The 16,350-nt window shown below is 39.3% G+C and overlaps 1 protein-coding gene across 1 annotated transcript in view; it reads left to right on the forward strand.

Annotated features, from left to right (window-relative positions):
- kcnd1 (potassium voltage-gated channel, Shal-related subfamily, member 1) overlaps nucleotides 1–14,974 on the forward strand; it is an 80,183-nt gene extending 65,209 nt beyond the window's left edge. Inside the window, exons 6-8 of the mRNA XM_067593479.1 lie at nucleotides 3,290–3,385; nucleotides 5,934–6,184; nucleotides 6,947–14,974. Of these exons, the coding sequence (XP_067449580.1) occupies nucleotides 3,290–3,385; nucleotides 5,934–6,184; nucleotides 6,947–7,154 (555 nt within the window). The 3' untranslated portion in view covers nucleotides 7,155–14,974. The remainder of the gene's footprint in view (nucleotides 1–3,289; nucleotides 3,386–5,933; nucleotides 6,185–6,946) is intronic.
- The last annotated feature ends 1,376 nt before the right edge of the window (nucleotides 14,975–16,350 follow it).

The following is a 16,350-nucleotide window of genomic DNA, read 5'->3' on the forward strand; positions in this document are numbered from 1 at the left end:
AAGAAAGCGAGAGACAGAAAGGAGAGAGAAACAGTCAACGGAGAGAAAAAGAAGGTTGTAGATAGAAAAGGATGGAAAGAGAAAGATAAAGACATTTAGAGAACTATCGGCCAAATATCACAGTGTAACCTGCAGCTGCAGTGATGTGTGTCATGGATGTATTACAGAAACTGAGGTGACACTTTATTTTCCTTTAATTTTATACTAATATCCTGGAAAATTCCTTGAAGTCATTTGCACGTATTTAACACTTAATTTTTAGAAGATTTTACAAAGAGGATGGTGCAATTTGGTACAAATTATAAGAAAAAAACAGTTGTTAACTGGCAAACATTCTTAATAATTAGTCTCTTAGTAATTCTTTACTTAGTTTTCAGTGTATATCTTTGTTTTTGCAGTCGGAGGTGAAAATGCTTCTTCAGCTGCAGCAATACTGCAAGCGGCCATTAGGGAAACATGGCAGCAGCGGCGCCGTATCCAGCTCTCTTAACACACGGTGTATTCTTACCTCTGCACAGGACGATTTACCTGCACGTGTTGCAGAGTAAACTGGAGGAGCTCATGTTTCAGTCTGTCATGTAATCTGTGGTGTTTTACTGCGTCAGACTTTTGTTCCCTGATTTAACTCTTTTTTTACACAGATCTATGTTTGCATATGATGTTAACAATACAGTTTTCCAACAATACACATGTTGTGTGGGGGGGAAAAAAAACAGCCTTTTCTGCTCAAAACTTGCTTCTGAAAATTCATATCAGCCGAATCGTCTGCGACTCATCCGTTGTTCTCTGTTGTTCTCTGTTGTTCTCTGTTGTTCTCTGCTGACCTGCGTCTGTTGTTGTGTTGCCAAGTTTCCGCTGGGAGAAGAAACTGTGATGGACTTTTGTTATTGGTTGAGCTCCAAACTGCTGAGCCAGCAGATCTTCATCTTTTCTGTGTCTGTTTAAATGTGCTTCACTGTCTGCGTCTCTCTCTCTCTCGCTCTGCTGTAGTATCTCTGTCTAACACACATGTAGCCACAGGTGCTACTCACCTGGAGCTCAGCCTCGACCAATCAGAGCGATCACACAGATGACTCGGTTCAAAATACTTTATTTGAGGAAAAATACACAATGATTAGTGGTGAGGACATAAAAAACTGCACCTATAAACCCCCCGAGTCAAGTTTTTTTACCATCAGTTACATCAGTTACAGTCCATTTTGCAAATGGATTCACTATAGAGCAAAGATTCATAACACCCTTCTCACTTATCAAAGTAGACGGAGCCTGACGTCAGGCGGGATCCTGTCCTCCGTTTGTCTTTCCGCAGACTCACGCCGGCGGTTTACCTTCAGTCGAGACCCAGGTGTCAGTCAGCGAGCGTCCGTCCCGTCCTCGTCGCCAAACTGTAGGAGAATTTCTGAAGAATTAAAAACACAGAGTGTGATGAATCTTTCTCTCTTTACTCGTACGTACGTGCCAGCATGGAGAAGGGCAAACAACCAAACAGTCTCAGTTTAAATACAGCATGTCCTAGTAGGGATTTGACAGAGAGAGGGTAATAAAACAACGTCGTAAAATAATAAAGCACATAGCCTTACACTGCTAAACCCTTTGATGACCTCCTACCAGTGAATTCTCCTCCCAGGTATCAACAAGCTTCAACAAGCAGATGTCCTTCCAGTCAAGTTAAGGCACAATAAATCCCTTGCACATGTTATCAACAACTTGATAACATGTTTTTCCAATTGTATAAAAAAAACTATAAGCAAGGACAGTTTCACTTTAGTTTAGTTATTGTGTCATAAACATAGAGCTGCAGAAACTGATGAAACATCTTCTGTCTTCTGCACCAAACTCTACACATAAAAATCAGCCACACAAAAGTTTCCTGTACTGAAACACAACAGCTCAAGTTTTTATAATCAGTCGTTTAGAAAAATTCATCAGAAATTAAGGACATTTTACTAAATGGCGCAGCTTTAAAATCATCATATAACAAGCAATAAAACATAAATGGACTTCATCATCATTCAGGGAGACGTTAAACCTTCCTGTTTCTGCAGCTGAACGTAACTGTTGCACACAGAAGACGTCTGGATGAATTCTGCTTCACATGAGGCTCCAGACTGAACACGTTCTTACTTTAGGTTCTAATCTGGTGTTCAAGCATATTCACCACTAATGTCCTAACAGGTGCAGTGGAACTACAGTTTATTTATTGTAATATAATCTTTATGTTTTATATATGAAATAACAGTTTTATCTGTTTGAATCCTTCTGCTTGTGGCTTCAGTGTCGTCCAGGTAACAACACCTTTACTCTGGTGCCCCCTTCAGGACAAACTTTATATTTTGAAGAAAAGACAAGTTGTTTCTCCATTTCTTTTTTTTTTTATCCATCCATCAGTTTCTAGTGTGTCATGAGCTTTGGGGACCTCAGGAGGGCGCCACTGAGGCTGCAGCCTGACAGCCTGGTTTCTATATAAAAAGCTTTTAAATAATAAAGTTTATTTATAGCAAAATCAGCTGTTAAAAATGACAGAATAAAACGACAAATATACATGTATTTCCATATATATATATATATATATATATATATATATATATATATATATATATATTTATAACACTATAAATAAATCAATATCCAGAGAATAAACTGGATGTTAATGTGCAGATGAACTTTTTTATTCTTCATCTGCTTCATCACGACTCTGCTGTTTTTTTTTTTTTTAGCCAGAGGATGAAACATTCACCAGGTTTAAATGTTTTATCAGTAAATGGGTTTAAGCTTCAGGTAGGAAATGGATGGATCACACACACACACACACACACACGCACACACACACACAGATATTGTTGAGTCTTAATCCCTCTTCAGCGCTGAGCAGCAGACAGGGATGACTGTTGGATGGATTTATAGCGCATAATGAGGGTGAAGAAGAGGAGGAGGAGGATGAGTGGGGAGAAATGAGAGGGTGCAGCAGAAGAAGAGAGGAGAAAGTGTGTAAAATAAGAGTATGAAGAAAAGGAGGAAGAGGAGGATGAATCTTTCAGTTTGTGTAATCTGAGGCTTTGTCGTCGTGAGGAGGAGAGGACAGAAACACGACTCCACATGAATGATAATGTTGCTCCGTAACTGCTGGATGTGGAAATAAGTTCAACACATCAACTGAAAAGCTGATGATGTGAAATTATCTGAGGTGACACACGGATGCAACTTTATAGAACAATAATACAGTTTTAATTATGTCTACAAGTAATGTGTGTGTGTGTGTGTGTGTGTGTGTGTGTGTGTGTGTGTTCAGGACCGGGACAGTGACAGCACGGCTCTGTGTGTGAAGAACAGATCAGCGTTTGAGCATCAACACAACCACCTGCTGCACTGTCTGGAGAAGACTACGGTGAGTTCACTGTGTTCACATCATTCACACACACATCGACTTCCCACCAGGAAGCTTCCTAAAGACTAATTCATAAAACTGCCAAAATACAAACATAGTAATATATTGACGAGTCCAGTAGAAACAAATTCCATGTGCATGTTGATATTTTTAGCACATTCATGTACTGCTAACTGTATATTTTTAGAGTCTCGGTAGTGAAGAATTGCACAATCCTTCATTTAGCTGTTTTTGGATTGTTTTGATATGTTGGGGAGGTAATTAGGTCTTTTAATTCAATTTAAATATGCTTTTAAAAGTAATTAATTAAACATATTCAGTCTGAGACACCTGCAGTCAGTCAGTCAGCTGCTGCTGGTGATGAACCTCGCTGTGTCAAAGGTTTGGACAAATACAACAATAACAATCTGTTAAAAACATTATTAGATGGAGGAGTTAATAAAGATCCAATCAACCCAATGACAAATTGAAACAATTTGAAAAAATACAGTTAGCATTCTTCATTGTTCCTCAGACAATCTTTGTTTAACATTTCTTTAAGGGAACATTAAATAATCATGATCTGATGCCATCGCTGGATTACTCTGTGAAACTGGTGCTTTACAGAATAACCTCATCAAAGGATGAAGATTTGCTCGATTACCAGTTAAATATATCAACATGCAGACTGAGTTTGACGTCGATATTTGATTTTGTTTCATGTCTCCCATTCCTCAGCAAAAGTTGTTCTCAGCAGTCGTGACTAAAGAGGAAGAAAAAGAGGAAACTCTTAGCTGGAACGTTTAATGTTGATAAGATGAGTTCTACATGTTCCATATGTACAGGGACTGACCACTGTGGACGCAGCTGACAGGGATACTGAGACATGTAACATGTGGAGGCCACGCACTGATTAGCAATAAGAGGTTAAATAAGCAACACATGTTGGTGGCCTCTTCAGTTCCTTGATGTCGATAGTTGGTCTACGGGCCCCTTTCTCGATCGCTGTGTTGTCTTCCTACACAGCTTGGTGGACGTGTGGCAGCAGTTGCATTGCAGCAGTCTGCTCACACAGACATTGCCCACGTGAAAGCTGACCTTGTAAATCATATTGACGTATATATATATATACACACACACAGTCACAGTCCCTTGTGGATCTGACCTAGTAGGAGGAAGCGGGTGGACGTATGTTGGTGCGGGTATTCACCATTTGGTAGTTGTTTTTACCGGTAACTGACCTGCCTCCACAGTCCGAATCAGGCTTCTGTGTCAGTATGCTGACTGTATGTATGGGGGGTGAATAGGGCCAGTAAGTGCATATTTCCCCACTTCCCCATCAGGGCCTTGACAGCGTACATTCATTGGACATGTGCCCTCAGGGCCACAGGCCAGCTGTTTGTCTGTCACTGACCTAACTGCCTCGGGCAACCGCTCTCCAAGGCTAGGCTCTCTCATTGAATTATGGATACAATCCAACAGGCGGATAAGGGTGTAGGCAGGCCGATCCCAGTAGGGGTGCATGTGCATCCACATGGGGCCCGTCTATCTTGTGGTGAGGCGCCTCTCTATCTGAGATTTGTGTGATGGCCTCTTGGTCGACTCCGTCCACTTTTATCAGGTTCTAGTGCATGAACGTCATTTTCTTTGGAAATTAGCCTTGCATCTGGCAGGCTACCTGAGTGGCCTCCCACCCATTACAGCTGGCCTTAGCGTCTGACCGGACCAGCGAAGCCTTGGTTGCGACTAACACCTCGGTTCTGGATGTCTACATGGTGTATATTTGTAAATAGTTCCTTTATTTGAGCACATGGGCGACTCTGGTGGCAGTGATGTCTCATTCAAACTCAACTGCCACTTCATGCTCCTGCAGTTGCAGCCTGGTCTGCTTGGTTTTCTTGTGGTGGGTCTCACAGAGTCTCCGTCCATATGGAATATGAAGGGTGGATACTTGTCTGTCCGCAGCTGTGCTGTTTCTATTTGCTGATTGTGTCATTAAGAAGGTTTCTTGTTCTCAGGTGTCTCTTGGAAACGAGATCTGAATCTCAATGAGACCTACCTAATTAAATAAAGTTTAAATACAAAAATAATATAAAATAAAATATGACTTCCTGTAACTTCTCTCAGACTGAGGAGCTTCTTTTACTGCTAAAATGTCTTGTGGATTACTCTTAGACCACAAGCTGAGGAGTCTTAAAGTTAAGACTGACACAAACATTATTTTAAGGACTTTCACTCTTGACCTTGGACGTAATAATCTAACCACAATGTCCATTCAGTAGTTTTGCCAGTTGTAGATGTTTAAATTTTAATTTGTTTAAAACTTTAAGAAATTCTCAGCTGCTTTGAGCTTGAAAGTAAAACCTTTTAATCTTTTAATCTATAAACTTCCAAGAAACTCAACTTTTAAGCCAACGTGGAAGATTATCAACGATTGATTACATACTGTATGAAACTGTCCTTTATTCATGTTTGGTCTTCTCTTCCCTCTTCTGACATAAAGCTGTAAGGTTACAGTCTGCTTATCTGGCTGACCTCTGACCTCTCACCTCCCTCCCTCCCCTCACAGAACCACGAGTTCACAGACGAGATAACCTACAGCGAGCTGTGTATGACGGAGTCGGTGGGCTTCAGGACCAGTCGCAGCACCTCCCTGTCCAGCCAGCAGGGGGCGCAGAACAACTCCACCGGCTGCTGCCCCCGCCGGGCCAGGAGGAGAGCCGCCATGCGACTGGCCAACTCCACTGTGTCTGTCAGCCGGGGGAGCGTTCAGGAGCTGGACACCCTGCACATCAAAACCACCTCCATACCACCACAAACGTAAACTCAGACACTGAGACACACTGAGAGATAAGACAACTGTAGACGGACTCAAGATGACCCACTCTAGACTGATTTATGTACTGTGACAGGATTTAAGATAGTTTAGCATAACGTTAAAGATTCAAAGCAAGTACATAGCTCCATTCAGGTAGGATGAACATCACAGGGAGAGTATTCAGATCCTTTACTTAAGTAAAAAATACCAATAGAGCAATGTAAAAATACTCAAATGAAAAATACTAATTAAGTAAAAGTTTGGTTCCTAAACAGGCTGATATGTTGGTATTTTTGTTTTTTCAATCATGAAAGATTTCATTCAATATAACATAATTTGTTTAAGGTTGAACTGAAAGTTGAATTTTCCTCACTCTCTCTGAGGAAATATAAACTATAATGATGCTGCTGCTAATTTGCATATTTTTTCCCATTTTTTGAAAGAGGATAAAACTATTTCTGGACATACTGTATATTCTACAAACGTTTAAACAAGATGTTTTTTCCACATGTCCAGTACTGTTAAGTCCATGTTTCCATCCAAATATAACATAATGGTAGTGGAGGGGAATGTGCATTAATATGTGTTTGCTTTTGCTGACTTTCTGGATATTTTGGTAAAATTTGCATTATGTTTGGATGGAAACTAATGAATAAAACTGGACTAAAATGTCTCAGTTGACTAAATCTGACGGACTTTTGACCTCAGGACTTTTAACAACATCTGATTAAATTAACATGCGTCTGTGTGTTTGTCTCTCTCAGTCGTTCCAGTCTGAATGCTCAGGCGGACGACCTGAAGCTGAACTGTGGCGAACAAGATTTCACCGCCGCCATCATCAGCATCCCAACGCCGCCCGCCAACACGCCCGACGAGAGCCTCCCTCCATCGCCCGCCCCCATCCCAGGCATCCTGCGGAACACCCGGGCCACAGCCTACACCCAGGACACGGTCAAAATCTCCTCCTTGTAACCCCTCCCCCCACCCCACCCACCTCCTCCCTGACCAACACCCACCCCGCCACCCCACCAGCCTCCCTCCCCGAGAACTTTAAGAATCCCTCTGAAACTCCAATCCTGAACCCGGAGCGCTGCTAGCTGAGAATTCGGGGACCAAGACTAGTCAGACGGATACGTTACGTACCGCTGCTTTCACTTCCTCTCATCATTTTGTGGATTACATGGAATGAACCGCAATGGAGACAAAATGGCTGACCAGACGGGAGGCAAAACATACAATGATGCAAAATCGGCAGTCAGTGGAAGCTGGAAAATCAAGCAAACATCAGAGACCTTAAAAGTCTTAAGAATCACCCTTCATGCACATTTTAGACCCCAAACACGCACTTGACCCCCCTGCACAATTTTGACCTTTAACCCCATTGCACAAACCTCGGGGAGAGCTCATTCTCGACCAACATCAGAAAAGATGCCAAGACTTCCTGTGAAAGACATTCAGCATCCCGAAACCAGCTGACAGGTTGGTTTTGTTGGTGTCATTTTGCATCCCGACTGAACATCACACTTTACAGGAGGGATACAAAACGGCAGCTGAAGACCATGGTCGTATTTTTGAGTCTGAACCCGGCATGAAAAGACTAAGAGGACGGTGTCGGTCTCACAGCTGAATCTAAGAGACTGTTGGATGATTGGAGGATTTAGGACTCAGCTGCTTCAGCGTCGAACTCTTCTGTGTTTGGAAAAAGATGCGATTGAGACGATGGGTAGACAACCAAACAACCCTCAGAGGCTTCAGAGGCTTTCTGGCCTTACAGTGGCTCCGATATTTGACAGGTGATGTTTATAAGGCCATTACAGGTAAAATCAGAGCACAGAGAATGATGCAAACATATTTAAGCATCATTCGAACCAGGAGGCTTTCTTCAGGATCATTTCTTGTCTTTGTCAGCAACAGACTGGATCTTGGAGGCCTGATTACAGTGAAAATGCTGCTCAGTTGAGCTAATCGTTGGACCTCTTTTGCTTGAAATGTAAAGTTCGTACATTTAAATCCTGACAATGATTCATAAAGTCTTTTAGGAGGATGAAATCCTTCGTCAAATGGAGTCTGGAGTTTTGAGGGTAAAGCTCAGTCAGTGCTGGACAGAAAGTTCAGCAGCTTCAGGTCATGTTTTTAGGAAAGTCAGGGAAATCATGAGCGAGAATGTTTGAGCTTTTTATCAGAACCCTGTTGCAAGAGGTGAAGGAACGTGAAAATCTTCGAATGATGATAAAGACACTGCTGAAACACATAAACCGAACTGAGCGGGTTCAAACTGATCTATGCTGAGCCTGAAAACTGTTCACACGACTACACTCAGCTGATCGTAACTTCAAAGAGTCAAACAGGCTGAAGCGAGCTGGTCTGAGCAGCACTGGACTTACCTGGTTTTCTAAAAGGGACTGTGGAAAGAGAAGGGTTAAATGACGGATCCTGGACTGGATTCATCTGGTCTGATATGAACTGGTCTGGTCTGTAGCTCAAGAAGTGTTTATCGGTGTGACACTGGCGCCCAGACTGGGAACGAAAGCCTTTTACTTTTCAAAATATGCAACATTACAACAAGCAGGAAAATAGCATCAATAAATGAACAGAATAATAAAAATAACAATAATAATGTGTGTGTTTAAAAACTACAGTAATTATTGCAGGGAACAAAATGTAAAGCAACTAAGAAATTCATTTGTTATGTGAGAGCATAACAAGTATTCTGCAATAGATTTCAATGGAAAAGAGAAACGACAACGCTAAAAGCTCTTCAGCATTAAAAATCATATTTGTACTGATGACGTGCACTCTGGGAAAATAAATACATTCATCATGAGAGCAGAATACGTCAGCTTGAACATATTGACATATTTCAGTTTTACTTCAAAAGTATTAGTTCAAAAGAATGAGAAACAACACGTAATCGTCAGCTAAACATTAAGCAACATTTTCTCAAAGAAGGTTTCTTCCATCAGTCTTTGTGAAGAATATTCCCATTTCATAAAGATTCCCTGACAAAGAAAAAGAAAAATGCTTCCAGGATGCAAAAGAATCAGTTCAGGTGTAAAAAGTTAACGTTTGTGTCAAAGGAGTTTGCAGTTAGCATTTGTGAAAAACACAAAAACATGTTGTTGTTTTTTTTCCATATTCTGACATAAACATCTGATCACCTGCTCAGTTTAAACATTTACAATCGAATAGAACTCACTAAAACATAAAAGAAGCTCAAGAGCTCACTTCAGGTCAGTCACAGTCTGTTGTTCATGGTGATTGAACCCAAATTTAATGGGTACAAACCTCCTCTACTGTCCAGTGAGCGACTCGTCAGCTGACAGCGCTGTTAAAGATAGATAGATAGATAGATAGATAGATAGATGGTAGGGGTGTGCCCGAACATAAATACATTATTCGGCAAAGCACAAATAATAGGTTTTTTTTTTTTTTTACAAATATTTGTTTTATACAAATATTTTAAAAAATATTTGTTAGTTAGAGGTCTGTCCGCAACAAGGCGATGAGTAAAGTTTTAGCTCAGTAGTCAGCGCAGTCGTCTATAATCTGGGAGACTCCAGTTCAAGACCCGGTGTGGGGACCTCCTTCATAAGGTAGTTTATTCATGAACACTTATTGTAACTTTAAAATTAAAAGTGTAATAAAAAGCAAAAACAGGATTTTTAAGCCTCTTTCCACTTTTATTTGAATACAAATACAAATAATTTTGCTGCCTCAACAAATACAAATACAAATACAAATACAAATACTGGGTTTTCTGCACATCCCTAATAGATAGATCAATAGACAGATCGATAGATAGATAAATAAATAAAAGTGCAAACAAAACTGTAGTCACTCAATCCTGACATACAATTAATTAAATTATCAATAATAAAAACAAAATAAAGCTAAAAGCTTATTTCCATTGTGGTTCTTGAAGGAGAAAACAGGTAAGTTGGCAGATATTCAAGTCAGACAAGACCAGTAAAAACACAAAAGCAACAACCGTCCACCAGTCCACACTCAAACAAACCAACAGAAGTAAACACAGAATAATTATACAACAGGCGAAACAAACTTATAATTACCAGAGATCTGACGACTGTGAATATCTTCTGAGTTGAGTTCAGCCCTGCGAGGTCACTGCGTCACCTGTAACACGATAAGATGCAAATTATTGTTGTTATAACTTTGTTAAAATGATGATGTGTTAAAAATGTTACTTTCCATTTAAACAGTATACTCATTTATGTCAGAATATGGACAGTAAACCTGATTTTTCAGATTTGAGGAAGAGGTCAGTAGAACAACTCGCTTAAACAAGCGACAGGACTTTGTCTTTCTCTGCTGAAGTTTCTTTTAAAATGCATTTTTCAGACACACATTTGTGACATTTCTCAACACACAAACGAGAATCACGCTGGTGTCTCGTGCCCAGATGTGTTGAAAATCTGTCCCGTCCGTTTTCAGAGTGCACGCCATCGGCCTCATGCGACTTTTGCTCTTGAGAGTATTTTGGCGACGCGTTTCCTCGACCATCAGAGGCGAGTGTGAGTGAGTGACACACAGACAGGAGACAAGACGTACATACTGTAACATATTTTGTATCATAAACTTTCACCTGCATCTTCCAGTCAAATCCTCAACCCCCCTCCCCACCCCCTCCCCACCCCCCCCCCAAAAAAGAAAAAAAAAGATAGAGAAGAAAGTCGTCGGGTATCTTTCTGGCGTTCCTCCGTGCATGAGCCTCGTACAGTAGAAGTAGCACTACTGATCATAGGAATTATCAACCATATCAGAGAAAAAACTAGAAAAAAAAACAACACAATGGGGGAAAAAAAACTCATCATCCGTTCTTTTGCATGAGGACTTTATTTTTTCTCTCCTATCAGTCGTTGGTTTGTTTTCCTCATCCCCCCCCCCCCCGTCCCCAAACTTTTCAAGACGAGTGTTTGCACCACCACATTACCAAGAAGAAATAAAACAGATTATATAAATGAATTATTGATTTTAAAAATAAAAATCATTCAGGCATGTTCCTCGCCAGAATGCAAAGAGTGTGTGTGTGTGTTTGTATGAATGTGTGTGTTGGTATGATGAGCAGTCACAAATATGCATGGATACCGTTATAGGTATTTTATCTGTTTTCTCCTGCAGTTTAAAGAGAGACGAGACTGAACAGACTGTGTTCACTTGGACGGATCTTTTTTTTTCTTCTCAGTGTCTGTTTTCTTCTTTTGTTCACTTTGTTGTGTAGCCATGGCTCCCAGCCGACCGCCACTTCTTCTTCTACATTATTTTAAAGCTTTGTAAAAAAAAACGTACAAATCAGTTAATAATCCATAATATCACAATACACGCTGTGCCCTTCCTGTTCCTCCAAATTATTTATTTGTGCCATGATCATAATCATTAGTAAAATGACTAAAAAGTGAGTAAAAATGTAAAGATTTGTTCCTCGTCATGTGTTTAATGATTTAAACCCAACCAGTGGTGAAAGAAGTACTCAGATACTTTACTCAAGTAAAACTAGAAATACCACAATGTAAAAATACTTCATTCAACCCAGTTGCCAGAATAAAATGTTGGCATTAAACGTTTCTGCAAACCACAGAACCACAGATACGTTGAATCTCTATTTTCGAATGTTCATCACATTTCCAGCTTTTGCGCGTCATTTAATGCTGTTATGAGTTGAATAATGATGTTTTATGTTGTGACAACGCTGTGGTTAAGCTCTGGTTAGGTTTAGGAAAAGATCATAGTTTGGATTAAAATAGCCAAATACTCGGTTTTGTTGGTTGAAACAGGAAGTGAACAGTAGTCTCGAGGCCGTCGTCTGCCATCAAACTAACCATCCAACCCGCCTCCTCCAAAGAAGGAAGCCCATATAGATGTCATCTGAACTACGTCACTTTCCCTATAACAGTGGTTCTAAAGTGGGGTCCAGGGACCCCCCGGGGTCCTTGAGGGAGTTTGAGGGGGTCTTCAGCAAAAGGGGGAATAATTTATTTTCATTATAATTCCAACCATAAGTAACACAATGACAGAATGTGTGACTGTTTTGGTCAAGGGTTTCAAACACTTTCTGTAATAAAACATCTAAAAGCAAACATCTTATCAGATGGGGGTCTGTGGTCTAACTTGTTCCAGTTTAGGGTCCTTGACAACTACTGACCTATGATACATATTGTAGAACTGTTGATATGTATTAAAACGTAGAGGTTCAACATATCTGTGGTTTGTAGAGACGTACATTTTATTCTGGCAACTGTGCTGCAAGTAAAATTCCTGCATTTAAGATCCTACTTAAGTAAAAGTACACAAGTATTATCAGCTAAATTTAAATATTCAATATATCAATCTTCATTTTACAGACTTTTCTCTAAACTTTGCTTTTTTGTGAAATATTGGAAAGTTTTATCTCTTTGGGCCTCAAACAGTTATTGATTTGTTGGAACTCAAACATCTGTAACATGACAAAGAGCCACATCTACACACAGGGTTACAAGCCGAAACGTTTGGGAACTACTGGTTTAATTAAAGTTTATTAGATACTGTTTAATCTGAAAAGTAACTACAGCTGTCAGATAAATGTAGTGGGGTAGAAAGTATAATATTTCCCTCTGAAATGAAGAAGAGTAGAAGTAGCAAAAAATGGAAATAAAGTAAAAACACCTACAAATTGTTTACTTGAGTAAATGTACTTAGTAACACAACCCTTTATCTAAAAACTGCATTTACAGCGTGTGCAACTAATTAACAACATCAAACACACTAAGTGTATTTTATCAGAATGATAAGGATATTTGTTTAAATGAAAAAAGCTGAAATTATGATTCTCCAAAGTCTCTGCAGACCTCCGCAGAGAAGGGTGTTCTGGGTAACTGTAGGTCACAGAGGAGGTCGACTGTTCCTGAAAATGAAATGTTGGCGTTGTGAGTAAATTATCAGAGCGTGTTTAACGTTTGGCTGGTGAAGAGGCTTGTGGGTAACGGCTGGGAACCACGACTCAGCTGCTGTTTACCTGTTTACCTGTTTACTCAGGTGTGTGTTGTGTTTAATGATCGCCGTGACTGACAGGAAATATCTGAAGACAAACAATCAAAAAACACGTTATTTTGATTTATATTCTTATTACAATTGATCAACATGATATCAAATAAAGAAAAACAAGTTGATTTAGCATTTTGACGTCATTAAATTAGTAGTTTTGTGACTATATGATTTTGATTTTGAGATATTAATCACAATTCAGAGATTATTGATCATTCATCATCCAGTAAATTGGATGATTACAGTGGTTAGTAGATTACAATATATTGATTGTACAGTAACTTTATTATTCTCTCAGCTGAATTTAGTCTCAAGTGTTCATTGTAAAAGCAGTTCTTTGGGTTTTTTTGTCCAGAAGAAATTTAAAGCAGTGATTCCCAAGTTTTGGCAGCCTGTAACCTTTTAAAACTTTGTCTCGGTTTGCACGTCTACCAGTTATGACCAAATTTTACAGTTTTAAAGTGATTATTAGATTAAAATTAACAAAAATTTGCCAAGTTTCCATCCACATGTAGCGCAAATTTTGACTGAATTTCCAGATAAAATCAACAAAAGAAAATGTGAATGTTTGTTTCCATCCACTGCTGTTATGTGAATATTAAAGACAGATAAACTAATTCTTTAATCGGTGCCATTAAATCGTCACAGAAGAAGAAGACAACGAGATGACGTCATTAAAAGAGCGTCAATCAAAGCTCAAACGATGGAAAACATGATGGAAATATGACATTTCTGTTAGTTTCATGTATTGATGTGAAGAAGGTTACAATCTCCTCATCATCTCTCCACACAGATCTGATGTTTTCATCTCTTCAGTGACGTTTAAGTCACATGATTCATGTTCGTCATCATTTATTCACTCAGTCTGTTTACATTTGCTTTTCATCCACACAGCTGCTGTTACACCTCAGACAACAGGAAACTCTTTGTGCAGATATTCAAAGTTTTTTTTTGAAGTTGTTGGTGTTTCCACTCGTGCAAATTGAAAATAAAAACAGGTGGATGGAAACACAACTATTGAAAAGAGAAAAAAGCAAAGATTATAACATCTCATAAAAGAAAAGCAGGAAGACGTTGATGTTAATCTTCTCATGACCTCTTAGATTTATCTTGTGACCTGTTTTAGGGGGTTAAAACCCCAAGTTGGGAACCGCTGCTCTGGACCAAAAATAAAAACAAACAAACTATCAGCAGTGTGGAAAGTTCTGTTTGATTCTTCCTGTTCAACATGTACTGTATGTACTGTCTCTGAGGCTCATCTATTCATCCAACCAGAGTTACATATGTAATTGATTTTTTTATACATGTGAAGTCAGCGTTTTTCAGCTAAAACATGTTTTGAAGTTGGTCTTCAGCTGCTTTTATTAACTGAAAATGTCTCAATGGATGAGTCGCTCTTAACCTGAAGTGATGTTTACACAACTGGAGCTGTTCTGTAATTTTCAAGTTTCATTCCTGTCCTTAAAATTAACTAAACAAACCAACAAACTGGACCAAATCACAAAGCACATTGGTCTGGTCCTAACATGACAAATAGGGAAACAAAACGGGAGATATAGTGAACAGGTAAGATGTTAAACATCACTTCAGATGCCTCAGACTCCAACTGTGTTTCCTCCAGTGAACTGATGAACGGTGATGTTCAGTCTCAGTGAGAGAGAGGAGTGGACGTGATGAATGAGTGAAGGAGAAAACAGCATTAAAGCACAGAGGTGTATATTCCATTCCACTAATAAAGACAACAGAAACCAGAACCAGTTGTGCTTTGTTTTGTTTTTACTCAAAGAAAATCTACTTTCTAACAGCTCTAACCTCTCATGTTTGGATCCAAACCAACAATCAACTGATCTACTAACAAGTATTGTGTGTGTATCTAAAGCCTGATATATCTTATTAAAAACACGTCAGTGAGTCACAGCGCTGCACTGGGTGACATGTTCCTTCATCATGAAGAGTTTGGTCTTGTTAGTTTGTTTAGAAACGACTCCAAAGACTAATAACAGCATCATGTTTTCAGTCTCCAGAGAGTAGTTCTGTGTACGGCAGACGCTACCGAGCATGTGCAGGAAAACTGTTCTGTTTGCAGCTTTGTTAGCTTGTTGTGCTACAGATAAACAACCTCTGACTTTGAGCTACGTTCAGTGTTGCTGACTGTTTTCAGTGGGAAGTAGCTAAAAAGTCGCTGGATGACATCACATACTAATTTTCATATTTGTGATGCCATAACTCAATAACATGTAGGTCTACAAGATTTTTAAAAGTCGCAGAAAATGAAGTCAAAACTGACTAACTAGCTGTAATATGAGCTTTTGAGCTTTTTAGGCATTTTTTTCAGGCAGTTTTATCCTCAATATGCATCTAAATCTACCTCAAAAATGATTTAATGCAGATTGTTACATAAACTGTAACTGAAGTATCATGAATAGAGAGATGACCCAGACACTTGAATAAACTCACTATTGTTAACTTTATTATGACAAAACAAAATCAAACTCGAGCGGTCAAGTTCATTTAGTATAGAATAGAAAACAAAGGAGAAAGAGTTCCCGATCAATCAATGGGGAACAGTGATTGATTGTTAGCTTTGCACATTCACAGCTCATTCATGTCTCTGTCTGACTGATGATTGGTTGAACCGAGAAATACTGGAGACTCCCTCCAAGGAGAGGAACTGAGCTCTGCCCAAACAGTAGATTTGTCACCAGGTGCTTTTTAATTGAAAAAAAGTAGCTAAGAGGGTCTTAAAAGTCGTCAAATCTAGCAAGAAAGTTACGTTTGCCACACTGACTATACTGACATGTTCCTGCACATGCTCAATGGCGTCTCTCTCAAACATGACATTTGGTGACAAGAAGCAAAATATAGAAAACTATCATCTATTTAAGGCAGAAAATGCAAGATTCATGACATGTTGCACTATCCTGCAACACCTCATGTACAAAACAATAGTGTCTGTTGCACCACTGTTACACGCTGCTGTGGACAGAAGAGTTTTACCAAGGTGAGTTTACACATATTAACCTGTACAGTCAATATACACCTTTATTATTATATATTTATTTTATCTCTGTTTGTAACTACATCTTATTTTATTTATTTTATTACTTCAACAGGAATGCAGGGAGACTGA

Source organism: Thunnus thynnus, chromosome 6, assembly GCF_963924715.1.
Source record: "Thunnus thynnus chromosome 6, fThuThy2.1, whole genome shotgun sequence".
Taxonomy (NCBI): domain Eukaryota; kingdom Metazoa; phylum Chordata; class Actinopteri; order Scombriformes; family Scombridae; genus Thunnus; species Thunnus thynnus.